This window comes from Sarcophilus harrisii, chromosome 5, assembly GCF_902635505.1.
Source record: "Sarcophilus harrisii chromosome 5, mSarHar1.11, whole genome shotgun sequence".
Classification (NCBI taxonomy): domain Eukaryota; kingdom Metazoa; phylum Chordata; class Mammalia; order Dasyuromorphia; family Dasyuridae; genus Sarcophilus; species Sarcophilus harrisii.
In genome coordinates this window covers 239,922,847-239,939,150 of record NC_045430.1, presented here as the reverse complement: position 1 = coordinate 239,939,150, position 16,304 = coordinate 239,922,847, and the positions used below count along the sequence as shown (strand labels likewise).

Sequence of the window (16,304 nt, the reverse complement as noted above, 5' to 3'; positions counted from 1 at the left end):
AAATAATAACTTGGTGTTCTATCAAGTGTAATATCCAGTATCCCTTTAGGATATTTAAATTATAAAGGTATTTTGATTTTTCTTTCCTCCCCCAAAGTAGGTTTGTATGGGACAGATGGTTTGCTCTGTTGAAGAGGTGAACAAGACAAGCCAGAAAAGTTTGAAAATCACTACTTTAGAGTACTTTGCTATCTTCTTCAATCAAAGCAATGTTTAAGATTTTAGATTTAATCTAACTTAGCTTGCCTTCATAGTGAGTAGTACACCTTGTTTTTGATCATGCTCTATGGTTTCACGTCTTTGTGGTCTTCATTGATCTATCTTTTTCAGAGTGATGGCAGTTCCTGCTACAGTTATATATTTTACGTGTTATGATCAGTTATCTTCATTTATGAAATCTAAAGTAGAAAATGAAGATTACATACCAATTTTTGCTGGAATTATTGCCAGATGTGAGTCATAAGTCTGTTATTATTTTCTTTCTGTAGTGGTGTTACTTTATTTGCACATTCCCCATACAGAATCATTTGAATATCATTTGGTATCATTCATGGAGCTATTCTTTACAATAACCCAGTACAGAAGCTGAAACTCAAAGATGAAGCAGTTATTCAAGGTTTTAGGGCTCATAGATAGAAGAGCTTCAGTTTCCTGGTCTAAGGTGCTTTCTGTTTTACCCTGCTGCCTGAGGCATTTTATAATGAAGTACTTGCATATAATGGTTACTTAGTAAATCATTGTTGAATTACATTATTGCAATCAGGATTTAAAAAAAAAAAACTTTTTATAAATAGATATACACTTTCATAATAGTGTAAGATATCTATCGTCCTTGCTAATGCTCTCCTTCTGAAAACCTAGCCTTTGAGTATATGGATCTAGAATTCAGCAAACCCTGTGCATCCAGTCCAAAACTATGTTACCGCAATTTTGGCTGATGTTTAAGTGTTTGGATGTTGTAAAATCAGCTTTAAGATCATTTTGAGTGTCATGGACTCATTTTAGAACTCCAGATCATTCTCCATCTGGACATAAATGTTTATTTGAGTGAGATGCAAGATAGATTATATCCATAATGGGAGTGAAGTTTGAGAGAAGTTTCTGCCCTAGTTGTTGTTGAATTGTAGGAAATGCACTGGTATTATATTTGAATGAATAGGAGATTGTAATGAGAAGAAACTATCACAGGAAAGAGTATTTCACTGAATGCTGTCTCACAAAAGTGTCTCTTGAATATGTGGAAAATCTAATGTGATTAAAAAAAAGATGTAATCTAGTGTTGGCCATATATATTTTGGTCCTAAAATTTGGACTTAACTCAAGAGAATTATGAACCTTTTATTAATTATCAGTGAAATCTTAAATGTCTTTTTATATGCATATTAACATATCTGTATATTTTATTTTCAGTAGGTGCAGTAACTGTAATAAGTCCCTTGGAGTTGATTAGAACCAAAATGCAATCCAAGGTATTCTCTTATAAGGAATTACATCTGTTTGTCAAAAATAAAGTTTCACACGATGGTTGGATTTCACTTTGGAGAGGTTGGAGTCCTACTGTTATGAGAGATGTACCTTTCTCAGGTAGGATATACCTTTTTTAAATATATGCTGAGTTTTAGATTGCTTTTGGCTACTTATATGTACACTTTGTGAGTGAATCATATTAAGTTCCTCTGGGGCACCTAGAAAACATCAAAATTAGTTCTGTGCTTCTAGACATTTAATAATATTTGTTGAAGAAATTAATGAGGGGACATATATTCCAGATATTTATAATACAAGTTTTATCTCTTATTCTGCCATTTGATTCACATCTGACCAAATTATGGTTGGTGAATGTAAGTTTATTTTAATACAGTTTGAGTATAACCTGATTAGTAGGATAAATTAGTGCTGGTACTAAAAAAAACTTTACGGTCACCGATGAATGATTTTGGGTTCAGGTAGAGAATAGGATTATTTTTATCACTGCTATCCAGAGAATCATCAACATTAATTGAAAGTTGGTTTATATGAATTTTCCTTGTATTGGTTTTCAGTAGGAAAATATTTTATAAATAAGTGGATTGTAGTTGTTGAGGAATTACAAGATTTGAAAAGAAACCAGTACAGAGTAACCATTCTGTACAATTGAGGGATGATTGGTACTTAATATCAAACTACAACAATTTCTACTTGTCTGAGACTTCAATAAATTGTGCTTTCCTTCTCCCTATTTTCTCTTGTTTCTCTTCCTTCTTTATTACTATCTTATTTTTTCCTATATGTTACCACATACTATCTTGAAATATAAAATATGTAATCATAGAATTATATAATTTAAAATCAGTTGAATAAGTGTCTCAATCCCAAACAGATGTCTAATCTTTTTTAAAGATGTCCAAAGATGATGCTCTGGCTTGTGTGTACTTCTTTGAAGCCTATTCCACTGCTTAATCTTAATCATTCAAATCTTAACATTTAGTAAAACCTGTCTTCATATTACCTCTACGTTTTGTCTTCTAGTCTTCTGTAGAAAAAGAAAATAGGAAGCAGTAACTTCTTATGTTCTTATAAATTAAATCCCTTGTCAGAGGCAGCTGACAGCAACAATTGCTAGCTTTGGTGCCAAGGACACTTGAATTCCAATCCTGCCTCTGTTGCGTATTTGCTGTGTGACCCTGGGCAAGTCACTTACCCCTTCTCAGCCTCAGTTTCCTCCTCAATTGTTGTGAAGATCAATTTATATAACATGTACAGTGCTTTGAAATCCTTGAAGAAGTACATAAAGGCTTGCTAGTATTGTTGTTTCTCTAAACTTCTCTTAGAGAGTTCCTTACTTCAGCTGTTCAAAATGCTCTCACCATAGTACCTTTTCCCTTGTTTGTCATACCCTTTTTTTTAAAAACTCTCTCTGCTTTTTCCACATCCTTTTTAAGAAGCTGGACCATAGAATTTATTAACAGTTTGAACAGTAGTGAATTTTTTAAATGTCGAGATCATTTACTGGTTTTTTGTATGTCATTCTCCTTTTAAAACATCCTATTGTGCTGTGTTTATGTTTGTCTTAGCATTGCTAAACCACAATTTCATTACCGTTAGCCACCAAGATGTTTTTGTTATCCTTATATTTAGCTATCTTTATGGGATTTTTTTTTTTTTGGTGGGGGAAGAGGAATAGAAGAAGAGAAGGTCTAAACTATAGCTACCACAATTACAGCACAGAAATTAACTAACTAGCAATTAGTAGCATTTGAATAATAAATGTAATTCAAGATGCAACATATGGAAACAAGAAATGTTACCAATCATTGACTTTTGATTTTAATTCATAGACTTAAGCTGTAGTTTATCCTAACTCCTTTCAAGGAGTTAGAAACATTCTAAGAAGTACTTCTGAACTTTGCATTCCTGTGTGGTAAATGTTCACTTCAACCATCTTGTGTTATCAGAGAGAATAGGGCAGTTCTCAGCTCATCTAACTGACTAAATTGCAATTCTCTGTTAAGTTCCCATTCACAGTCACTACAAAAAGGTCTCAGGTGAAAGAGAACAAAAACGTTGGACTCTCTACATTTAGTTTCCCCAGAATTACCATTTTTTCCAGTTAGGAAAAAGTTAGCCAATAGCTGCTTGTATGTTTCCCTTCAGTGCCCTTCTATCCCATCCCCACCCCCCATCCCCATTTATAAGTACTTTAGTTAAGCTTTGTTTTTAAATCATATTTCATTTCTAAATAAAGTCTGCCTGGTCCCTTAACAGACATATTAACAGACCTCAAAAAATTGTAGTAGAAATAAAAAAAAATTCAGCAAGTTCAATTACAAATCAATTACATTGGATAATACATTATATTGTCTCTCCCAGCTCCACAGTAAGTAAAAGGAGATGCATTTTCTTAACTCTTTTCCTCAGTCAAAACTTGTTCATTGTAATTATAGAGCTTGCCATTTTTTAAAAATTTATTTATTTTATTATAGTAACTTTTTATTGACAGAATCCATGCCAGGGTAATTTTTTTTACAACATTATCCCTTGCACTCACTTCTGTTCCGATTTTTCCCTCCCACCCTTCACCCCCTCCCCTAGATGGCAAGCAGCCATTTTGTTTTAATGTTCCTTTCATAACAGTGATAAGTAATCATGGTACATAGTTTTTAAAGAAATTCTTGAGTGTGTGCCTTTAACATAGAGAGGAGTAAGATGAAATTTTTGTAGAGATGTTGGTGTGGATTATTTTGAATAACATGTTAGATTTTACATAGATTATATAGTGGTATCTAACTCAAATTGAAATCAGGCCAATAAATCATATGTAAGGATTCCTGCAGGCCTCATGATAACTTAGAAAACCATCTATCAGCATTATCTTTTTTAGTTTTTTTACTGATTTTGTTAGATATTTCCCAATTACATGTTAATCTGATTCATTTGTATTCTTGACACCTCTGGTGTATACCATCTAAAATGTTTAGTGAGCAGAAAAAAATTGATCAGGAAACAAATAATCAATGGTCTATGTTGGTTCTGTCCCACATTTAGTTTCTTTTCTCTCTACTTATTAATATATACATTTGTAATACCAGATTTTATATTTCACTTCTCAAAATATTTCTTTTTTATTTTCACAGCATTGTACTGGTATAACTTTGAAATGTTTAAGAAGTGGCTTTGCAAAAACTCTGACAAATATGAGCCAACCTTTGGGATTAATTTTACTGCAGGGGCAATGTCTGGTTCTGTGAGTCATTTTTCTGTTATTAATATTTCAGAATAATGATGGTATTATTATTTTAAATTGCATGTGTAACTCTTAAATGAAGTAATGTATGAATACATCTTTTTTTGAAGGGGGGGGGAAGATCCTGATCTTAAAATGTATTGGCATAGGAAACTTTTTGTATGGAAATTCCCTCTAATGATGCAGATCCCCAGTTTCTCTGTAGCTGGTGGCTGAAATGTAAGTGACCTTGCCCATGTTTACATGGCGCGTGTGTGTCAGAGACAACCCTTGAGTGTCTTCTGACTCCAAGGCTTCTGCCACTGCATCTGGTGCTTCATCTCATGTAGCTTTTCTGGACATTTAAAATGTTTTTACAACACATTTCAACTAATTTAAAATGGTTTTCTGAAGTATTTACAATACTACTTAAATAAAATAGATCAAATGCCTTAAATGCATTAAAATATAGATACGAAAATAAAAGCTTTCTTATACTGACAAATTGTTAACTAACTTAGGGTCATAAATTTAGAGCTGGAAGGGATTTCAAAGGCCATCTAATCTGACTCATTACTCTTATAAATGATGAAGCTGCCCAGACAATTTAAATTGCTTATTTGAGGTCACACAAGTGGAGTCAGAGCTGAAGGAGCCTGTGTTGGAACCTTGTTAGATCACTAGTGTCTGTAGGTAAACAGGAGCTGTAATTCATGTTTAGCTCACTGGTGCTTTCACATGCATTACCCCATTTACCAATCCTGATTTCCTGAAGGCCTCAGAGAGTCTTTTAATCACTTGATATTTATTTTGTGTTCATCACATATTGATTTGTCTCTGAGTATGTTGTATCCTCCAGTTGTGAGTCAACTTCTTGTGGGACAGGGGCTATTCTGTCTTTGTCTTTGTAACTCTAGAGCCTATCATAGTTTCTGGCACAATGTTCAGTTGTCTCTCAGTCATGTCTGACTTGTGACTCTATTTGGGATTGCTTTGGCACAGATCCTGGAATGGTTTTGTTTCCTTCTGCAGCTCAGTTTACAGAGGAGGAAAGTGAGAAAAACAGAGTGAAGTGACTTGCCCAGAATCACACAGCTAGTCAGAGTGACAGATTTGAAGCCAGGAAAATGATTCTTCCTGATTCCAGGCCAGACCTTTTATCCATTGCACCCCCTGGCTGCCATCAGGTCTTCTCTGATGAGAATTGGGCCTAGGCTGTGGTGGCTGAGGTGCTGAATCCTAACCCCTAGAGCACCGAGGATTCTGGCACTACAGGTGCTTCATAAATGCTTGTTGATTGATTCTTTTTAAGCCATGTTATATATCTTTATTAAGCAGGAAGTACAAGTGTTGCTACTTCCATTTTGATGTTAAAGAGACAGACTCAATGAGTTTGTCACATGAGACAGGGGACGAGTCTGGAGGCTCTTGCAGTACTCTAGGCAAAAGGAGGCAAAGGTTAGAAGTAGAGTTATGGCATGGGCAGATGAAAGATGTTGTAGAAGGAGAATGCACAAGATGAGGCAATTGAATATACAGTAAAAGCCAATGAGAATTCAAGAGTGACTCTGAAGCTCCATGTCTGCTTCTCTGGAAGTTTGGTTGTCTCCTGGACAGCAGAGAGGTGGGTTTGGGGAAGAGGATCGTGCATTCTGTTTTGTATGTATTTGGTTTGAATTGTTTGATAGGTAAGTGATAATGTAGAATTGGAGTTGAGAGAGACTGGGGTTAGATCTCTAGATGTAAGAGTCACTTACAAAGAGATAATAATAATAATTGAACCTGTGGGAACTGTTGAGGATGCTGGTTGCAAAGAGAAGAGGGCCCAGGACATAGCCTTGGAGTGCTCTTACAGGAGTTGGATAGAAATGATGTGCCAATCAGTCAGTAAACATTTATTAAGTGTCTGTTATGTGCTTAGCACTGTTGCAATGAAAGAGAAGGCATGTGTAGGTCAGAAAAAACCCAAGAGAGCAGTTTTCAAGAAAATCCAGAGAGAAGAAAGTAGACAACAATAGTTGTGTCCAAATAAAAATGGGAGCCACTAATCTGTACATGAGAATCCTTGAAGGCCACATATCAGCTTAGTTTTAAAATGCAATACTACCTATGATTTATTATATTTTTATTTATTTTGTTAAATATTTTCCAATAGCATTTTTGTCTGGTTTAGGCCACATCCAAAAGCGTTGTGGCCCACAAGTGTTTGTTTGACACTTCATGTTTGACTCTTCGGATCAAGTATCAGATGATGTTAATCGACAATTACTTGTATGACTTCTATCTTCTAGACACTATTTTATGCAATTAAGGATACAAAACCAGAAATGAAACAGTCCTTTCCCTCAAGGACCTTTACATTTTTTAAAACTATGTGGTGTTTTATAAGGGTTGTTGAATTTTTTTATTATTATTATTATTATTAGAGATCATTATTAACTTTGTAGAAAACAAATTTTCATTTTGATGATGAGATCAGAAGCCATATTGTAAAGGACTGGAAAGCAAATAAGATAATAAATGGAGGGGAGCAACTAGCCGTGAAAGGGAGAAAAGGTGTTGTAATATATAACAGAAGAGACTGCTGCAATTGAGGGAAGATTTTGTAAGTGATAAGTGATAATAGAGCCCTATTAGACTACTATTAAGAAGGAGTTCATTTTATAGGGAAAGGTTAACTATTAGAGAAGGAAAGATAATTTTAGAGACAGTTTATTACAAGAGACAGAATAAAGGGTACAAGTAGAAGGATTGACCTTGGGATTATGTATTAAATGTCATCAGTCTTTTTCTACACTTCCTATTTAAAAAGGCATCCAGTACTGAAAGTTCAAATATTTTTCATTTAAAAAAAACCTTTTTGTTGGAAAAATAAGATGATACCTTTTGAAAAAAGATGAGAATATCCTATGTAATAGGACATAGGAAGTTCATTTTCTAACTTTGTTTTTTCCTTTGCCTTATTTCAAGTTAGAAAAATTATTCTTTTTAAAATGTTTTATTTTTTTTTAATATTTTATCTTCCTCCATTTCTAGTGGTCAATGTTACCAATGAAAGCATCAAAACTTATCACTTTATGAATTATGCTTATTTTCTATTTGAAGATAACATTTATCTTTTTTGCTCCTGTCTTATTTGAATAGTCCCAAGTTTAGGATTTTTAAAATTATTCATGTTAAATAGTTTATTAATTGTACAAATTCTGGTATCTGGGGAAAGGGAAGCAGAAATCTTACTGTTAATACACTATTTAAAGATAAAGAATAATTAATGGTTTATTTTTTGATAGATTGCATCTATTGTGACTTTACCATTTGATGTCGTAAAAACACACAGACAAACCAAACTTTGGAAATATGATATTCCCCAAGGTAAGTTTTATGCCTCTTTCGATTTTTAAAAGTATTTATTCCTTAAAGATTTTTTCTTTTCTCCTATATGAGTGGATATATTCTGTTATATAGAATATAACCTAGTTAGGAAATTTTAAATAAAAAAAAAAAAGTCTTCTGTTTTCTTATGCTTATCTGATAAGTTTTAGTTTAATATGCTAAATGTATTTCCTTTTTTGTTATTTGTCCCATTAACCACAGTTAATATTAAATTAGCAAATGTTAAATTTTAATTTTAAAAATTCTCATTAAGCAAATCTCACATTTGTATGTAGAATGATTACAAAGAGAACATCTATGAGGTTAAAATTAGAGGTTTTAATGATATTTATCATTTTTCTGTTTTTAAACCCAACCTTCTATTATTTTCTTTCTTTCCTATGTTTTTTTTTTTTTTAATTTCAACAATAGGTAAACCAACATATGAGGAAGGGAATATATATGGGGAATGTAAGGAAATATTTTCTCTATTCTCTGCATTAGTTTATTTTCTTTTTTTCTTTCACTTTGGTACATAGTATTTTTCCTGTTTTCCTTCCCATTTTTTTTTACTTAAAAACAAAATGGTTCCTTCCAGAAGGACTGCAGCCTATTGATCTTTTCTACATATCATTTCTGCTAGCAATATTTCTGATAGACTGGGGAGTAGTTAGTTTAAAGATTGTTTCTTACTCTTCAAAACTTTAGGTATAGTCTTCAAAGTAAACTTGATGGGGGAAAAATACCCTTATACAAGGGGTTACATACCAGAATTTTTTTTTTGTTTTATTTTTGATAAAACCTAGAATAAAATTTACAGTATAGAAAAATGAAATTGCCACAAGCAATTAGTACTACATAATATAGTTCACATAAAAAATTATATATTAAAAAAGTGGAGGGGAAGATTTATTTGTGGTCTTTTTTTAAAGACATCAATATATGCAAAAGTAAGTACTTATATAGGTACAAAAATAAAATATTTACTAATAATAAATAATAATTTTGCAATCCCCACATTCAGTTACAAGACCCCCTATGGGATTGCAAACACAGTTTGAGAAGCTGGGACTTATATGATACCACCTTGGAATTATAAATAAAATGTAAGCTCTAAGGTCCCTACCAGTCTTAAATCTATGATCAAGTATCTAAAATATACTATATGATTTAATTTCTTAGGCGTTTTCTACTAAGAAAACTACTACTAAGAAAAAAACAAACAGCTCTTAAAATTATAACATTCATTACCTAAACTCTTAATTTACAGGTTTAAGCTAATGTTTTAATAAAATTAATAAATACAAGTTAAACTTTTTGGGTTATTTACTAGATTCAGGTATCATCCATTACTCCTTTTTCTTCTCATTCCTAAAATAAATTTTTTGGGGGAAAGATTTTGCTAATTGATTAGATCATATCTCCTATCTGTAATCATTGAATAAGCTGGAAATGGTCTCAGAAAGTGAGCAGAACTAGATCCATCTACATAGTAACAGCAGTATTATAAAGATGGTCAGTTTTGAAAGATTTAATCCTTCTGATAAATAGAATGACCCACCACAATTCTGAAATACTTGTGATAAAACTTGCTGTCCACTTCCAGATACAGAAATGATGGACTCAGAATGCAGAGTGAAACAGTTGTTTGTTTGTTTGTTTGTTTTCTTTCTCTTCCCTCCTTTTTTCCCTAACATGGCCAAGGAAGAATTTTGTTTAACATGACTATACCTATTTGTAATAGGTTTTGTTTTGCTTCCCTCCTTATTGACAGCTTCTGGGGGGAAGGAGAGGATTTGAAACTGAAAAAAAAATAGTGTCTACTTTAAAAAATAAAATTAAGATTATTATTTTTTAAAGGACCTCACACCTTGCTGGATAAATAAGTGTAGATCAGCCTATCATACCTTAAATCACAATAAGATCCAAATGAATGTGCAACTTAAATATAAAAGGTTATGTTAAAAATTATAATACAATTAAAAGAGATCTCTTTCACAGTTCCAGAGAGAATTCTAAAACAAATCCAGAAATAGAGGTGGCCATGAAAGATTAAACTAGATAAAGCTAAAAAAGCTTTCAGGCAGATAAAAATCAGTGCATGTGAGAGTTATTTTTGTATTTTATACAAAGATAACAGTCAAGTAAAAAATAAATCTTTGCATCAAATAACTCTAACAAAAATGATATCTAAGATATAAAGGGAATTATCAGAATATAAAAACCCCTTTTAAAGTATATTTCCTAAGATATATATATATATATATATATAGTCAAAGGATATGATCAAATAATTTTCATAGAAAAATTTTATAAACTATCAGGCATTATATATGCTCCAGTTTACTAGTAATATAAGAAATACAAATTTTAAAAAGTTGAGGTTTCCTTTCATAACCATGAAATTGGAAAAATGATAAAAGTTGGAAATGATAATTTAAAAAATAATTACATGGGTTACTAGAAGAGTGACACACTACTAAACTCTTAGTACATCTGTGAATTGGTTCAACAATTCTAGAAAATAGTTTGGAATTATGTAAGAAAAGTCACTAATATGAATGTTCATATTTTTTTGACTTAGAGATCCCATTCCAGGACATGTATCCCAAAGAGGGTAAGTAAAAAGAAGAAAGGTCCCATGTGTATCAAATTGTTTGTAGCAGCAAAAACTGTAAATGAAGTGAATGTTCATTCATTGGGGAATGGATGAACAAATAGTGGTATGTACATGTAACGTATGGTATTGTGCTCTAAGAAATTATGTTTATGAGGATTTCAGAGAAATATGCGATTAATGTGAAGTGATAAACAGAGTAAAAATAATTGTAGGAAAATATATTTGCACAATAACTATAGTAATATAAACAAACACAGTAAGATGAAGCTGATTGCTATATAATTACTATGACCAATCTTGCTCCTTCAGCAAGAAGGGAGGAAATGCATCTCCTTTGATTTGTAAGATGGGGTATTCTGGGATATTTCCCATGCTATTTGGAGTTGGCAAATCCTAACTTAAAAGGGAAAGAACAGGAAGTGAGTGTGATGTTTAAAACACAGAGAGAGAGACATCAATGACAATTTTAAGGGATTCCAGAGAACTAGCTCCATCTTTTTGGCATCTCTTCAATGATTACCTTTATATATGGCCAATGTTGCTTCTTACTTTTACTTTTGACACTCCCTACTCCATGCATTTTATTTTTAACCCCGTTTTTGCTTAGCTGATAAAATATACACATAATTTTGGATTGAATGTAATTTTGTCAGCTATATATTTACTTCACCATCACTCTTATAATTATTGAAGTAAACTGAATTTAATTTTATATTAAAGTAAATTTCAGCTTTGACCTAGGAAATGAAGATTTCATAACTATTTACAGAATAAATAACTTTCTCATTAACTTTTTTTTTCCTTTTGGAAGTAGCTATCAAAAAAAAAAACTTTTTAGTGCTATTAGATTGGTTTATTATCTTTACTATATTTCATAATAACACTTTCACATATAATGATGTTTTATATACCACCTTCTGAGAATGAGATTCCATAAGTGAATTTTTCAGATGAAAGTTTACTTTTTAATTAAAATTTTTTGATAGGAATTTTTCTAATGTATTCTATATATATTGCATATAATTTAATTAAGTATCTCACTGTGAAGATTACAAAAGGATTATCATGATTATTATTAAACTCTACAGTCATAGAAACAGACTTTTCAGAGTTGAATGGGATTCTCAGTGACCATCCTAATCCAAACTTGCAATTGGATTTTTTTTTTCTATACATAACTTATAAGTGTATCTAGTCTTTGCTTGAAGACATCTAAGGGGAGAGAGAGAGAGAGGCAGATGGGGAAGTAGTGGGTGAGGGAAGAAGACAAGGGAAAAATCTATGAGTGGGAAAAGATTAAGTAATAGCAAGGAAAATTAAGGAGCAGAATTAAGGTAGAAGAGTTAGCAGGGACAAGAAAGAAATCTACATTATATGTCAGCATATTAGTATTGTTTAAGATGCATGTTTATATATGGGCGAATGTATGTGTATATTTAAATGTATGTGTATCTGAGTATATGTAGATATGTATGCATGTTCTTTGTATGTGTGTATATAGATGTATGTTTATGTGAGTGGGTCTGTGGGTAGGCATGAATATATATATATGTGGGTGGATAGGTATGTGTGTATATGTATATATATATACGTGTGTGTGTGTGTGTGTGTGTGTGTGTGTGTGTGTATCTTTGCTTAACTATAGCTTGCTTGGGAGAGGTGGGGAGGCTGAAAGGGGAAAAATAGAATTACCCAGTGGAGAACAAAGAAATAATCTACAAGGAAGTAAAAAAAAGATGGGCACTTTCAATTTAATTTCTTGTACTATTATTTATCCTTTCTTGGACTGGTAATTTATTGTTAAATATTTCGAATCCTCCCTGATGTTCTGCTGGGCACTTGACAATGTTTTATTTTCATTTTCTGTTTTTCTTATTTTCTATTTTGTGTTTTTAATAAAATAAATTAAAAATAAAAAAAAATCAAGTCTTTCATATCTTTCTGGACCAAATTGAGGTATTTGGATTAGATAGTATTGTAGTCAATAAGATTTTAACTGATTGAGTAAAAAAAGATCCAAGGGAGTAGTCATTAATGGAGCAATGTCACTTGGGAGGCCTCTCAGAGTTGCCTGAGTTGTATTTATCAGTAATTTGAATGAAAATATAGATGACATATTTATCACAGTTTTTAGAAGACAGAAAGCTAGAAATGAATGTGGTGGGTGTAGGATTCAAAAACATCGCAAGAAACTTAGAATAAAGTTTCTTGGGGCAAATAAAATTTAATAGAGGAAGTATAAAATCTTGCATAGATTCACAGATGATCTTCAAAAGTATATATGATGAAGAGAAAGTTCATTTGAAAAATATCTTGGGGGGGTTTTAATAAATTGTATGTTAAATACATACTGCAGTCAAAAAACATAGTTTTGGACTGTATTAAAAAGCATAGCATCTGAAACAGAATTTAATTGTTGAGATCACATCTGAAGTGTTTGTTTCTTGGAACAACATTTTATTATTTGTTTCCAGTAATGAAAATCAGTCTTTCTCTGCATACCTCCTCCTTCCAATTGAAAAAGACAAGCTAAATCCTTGTAATAAATATGGAAGCAAAACATTTCTTCTTTGGCCATGTGCAAAAAAAAAAGTCTTAGTATATATACTTCTTACATATATTTCAGGAAGAACATTGACAAGATTGAGAACAACCATAGGAGGGTAATCAGGATAGTTAAGGAAATAAAGATAAAATAAAGGAACTGAGAGGAGTTAGTCTATAAACAAGTGGAAAAAAGATTAGACTCTTCTGCATGGTCTCACAGAGAAGACTGGAAGAGCAGTGGGGGTCCTGACACTCCTGTCTCTAGCCTGCTGTGTTCAGCACCAGCTACCCATGGATTAAAGGTTGTTCCAGTCCAGTTGACACTACACCTAGGGAACCTTGAGTTTTTCCCATTTGCCCTATATGTATTGTCTCACTCTATTGGAACATGAGCTCCTAAAGAACAGGAATTGTCTTTCTTTTCTTTTTGGACTCACTTCAGTTTTTGGCACATTTTGTTGTGATTCAGCAATTTTCCAATTCTATCCAACTCTTTGTGATCCCATTTAGGGTTTTCTTGGCAAAGATAGGGAGTTGTTTGCCATTTCCATCTTCAGCTCAATTTATAGATAGATGAGGAACTAAGAGAAACAGGGTAAAGTGACAGACCCAGAGCCAGTAAAAGTCTGAAGCCAGATTTGAACTCGGCAAGATGAGTCCTCTTGACTCCAGGCCCAGTATTCTATTCACAAGGTCATCTAGCTGACCTACTTTGCACATAATAAATGCTATATTTATTCATTTGCACATCATTTCAATGTTTCAAATAATCTCCTACATTCTCTGTACATTGGTACATTGTTGACATAACAAATGTTAATTGTTATAGCTAAAATAGAAGAAATGAATAAGTACTTCATAACAATATTCTTTTTTATTTTAATGTTTACAAAGGTCAAAACACTGTACCCACATCAACATGGAACATTATGAAGCAGATTGTTTCTAAAGATGGAATTTCTGGCTTATTTGCAGGTAAATCTCAAATTTTCATTCCCTGAAAAAATTTTAAATAGAATATTTTAAATTCTTCAAATTCCAAATTTATCAAATTTCAGAAATAGTATTACCTACATTTATTTTCCCTCCCTTTTTTTATAAATTGAAACAGAAGTTGATATCAAATAACTTAGATTATTTATAATTATTACATATTTCTAATTAATTGGGCAGAGATTTATTCTGTTAATATTTAATGAATTATTTACATTAAAGGGAATACAGCATAATATAAAGGAATTGTAAATCATTAGATTTCTATTTTTGCTTAGAATTCTTCATATAACATGGTAAGTAACAATATGACTTACCAAATAAAATGTCATTTATCATTAAAAAAGAAGAAAATTATGTTTTTATTTTCTTGTTCTTTTTTTCAGGACTAATTCCCCGGTTAATTAAAGTTGCTCCTGCTTGTGCCATTATGGTCAGTACATATGAATTTGGGAAAACTTTTTTCCTTCAACAAAACCTCAAAAAACAGGAGATCCATACTTCTGCATTGGTCTTGAAATAATTATTGTCACATTATTGGTTGGAAGATTCTCAGAAATGTGCTAACTTCAGGTCTATTTTTAAATATCTTTATTTTAAAGAAAGAATTTCACAATTCTAATTTTAATTTAAGAACAAGTTTTCTATTTTGTCCTGTCTTTGGGAGAGTTTAAGAAAATTCTTTATTGGGTGTCTATAACTCTGGTGAGACAATTACAAAGGAAAAGAGAAAAGCTTGATGAAACAGCAAGAATTTTTTATTGAATTCCACATTTTCTTTTGTTAACTTTTGTCTCCTATGAGTCTATTAACTGCACCTAAACCATGATAGGAGTGAAGTGTTTAAAGAGAAAAGGCTAATAATAAGTCTTTTGTTCAAATCTTAATCATGTGCACAAATATGTATTTTTTACATGGAAGCAGATGACAGTTATCAAATGATGCCATACTTGTAGTTGCCAAATATTACCACTGTGTTTTTAGTTTTAATTCTGATGTTTCTTAAATTTTTTGTTTTGGGGCCCCTATTCATATTAGAATTTCTGCTGACAAACCATGATTATTTTATGTCCAGAAATAATCCTTTTTTGCTACTCTAAGCAAAAGTTATACATCTTTTGTTGTATTCTGCCAATTTTGAAGAATATGGATACTGTTCTTAGAAATTTCTTGGCTTATTTCAAATTGTAATTCATCCTAACTGGGGAGAGCAGCACAGGATGTATTACTTTAGAAAACTACTCCTCTATTCAATTCAGATAAGTTGAACCTGTTTGTGATATGGATAATTGCTGAAAACTAAGTAGGGTACTTTTAGGTCCTACTGCAGTTGAGGTAGAAGAAGTAAAAAGGAAGTTTTTCATTGCTTTCTGCTGCTTCTGTTTCTACACATTCAGTTTAGCACTTAAAGACTACATTATATTTAATGTACAGAGAGGATCTTGTGCTTTTTATTCTGTGATTAATAGGTATCATTGTTATTTTCATTGCTTTTTCCAGCTCAATTTTGTAGGCTTGTTCTGTCTAATATGATAGAAATTATCATAAGTGGCTAAATATTTTCATGTTGCATACAGATTCCACAGATTATTGCATTTCATATTAGTAGGCTGACTAAAAATAAGCAATAATCAGGGATAGCGGGATTTCTTTTTAAAGAAAATTTTCTTGTTAATCCAATAGTGTGTGACTAAATGTCAAAGTGAAAAGATGCTATGATGACAAAATAAAAAGTAGCAGAGATCTTTTTTTTTCTTCAAAATAATTTATGTTATGAGAAAAGCACTTTAAGTATTTTTCATGAAAATGTGAAACATTTCAAAGTGGAATAGTTGAAGGAGATGGTATATATTTAAATATTATCTGGTAAAGAGTTAGGAAATTAATGCATTCTATACTAAACTAAGAAAGTTCACATATTTTGCTAAAAAATAATTTGTTATCTCTAAGTTTTAAATGTAACCATGTGTGTATTTTATTTCATCCTATGTTGATTTGCCTTAAGATTTGAAAACAATATGTGTGTATATTTGTTTTTAACTCATTTTCATTAAATATTTTGTTTCCTTT

At 31.8% G+C, this 16,304-nt stretch overlaps 1 protein-coding gene across 1 annotated transcript in view; it reads left to right on the top strand.

Moving 5' to 3' along the window:
• Nucleotides 1-16,304, top strand: part of SLC25A40 (solute carrier family 25 member 40) — a 39,622-nt gene extending 23,318 nt beyond the window's left edge. The window contains exons 6-12 of the mRNA XM_031939949.1: nucleotides 331-452; nucleotides 1,411-1,584; nucleotides 4,614-4,723; nucleotides 7,993-8,074; nucleotides 10,659-10,691; nucleotides 14,136-14,216; nucleotides 14,621-16,304. Of these exons, the coding sequence (XP_031795809.1) occupies nucleotides 331-452; nucleotides 1,411-1,584; nucleotides 4,614-4,723; nucleotides 7,993-8,074; nucleotides 10,659-10,691; nucleotides 14,136-14,216; nucleotides 14,621-14,757 (739 nt within the window). The 3' untranslated portion in view covers nucleotides 14,758-16,304. The remainder of the gene's footprint in view (nucleotides 1-330; nucleotides 453-1,410; nucleotides 1,585-4,613; nucleotides 4,724-7,992; nucleotides 8,075-10,658; nucleotides 10,692-14,135; nucleotides 14,217-14,620) is intronic.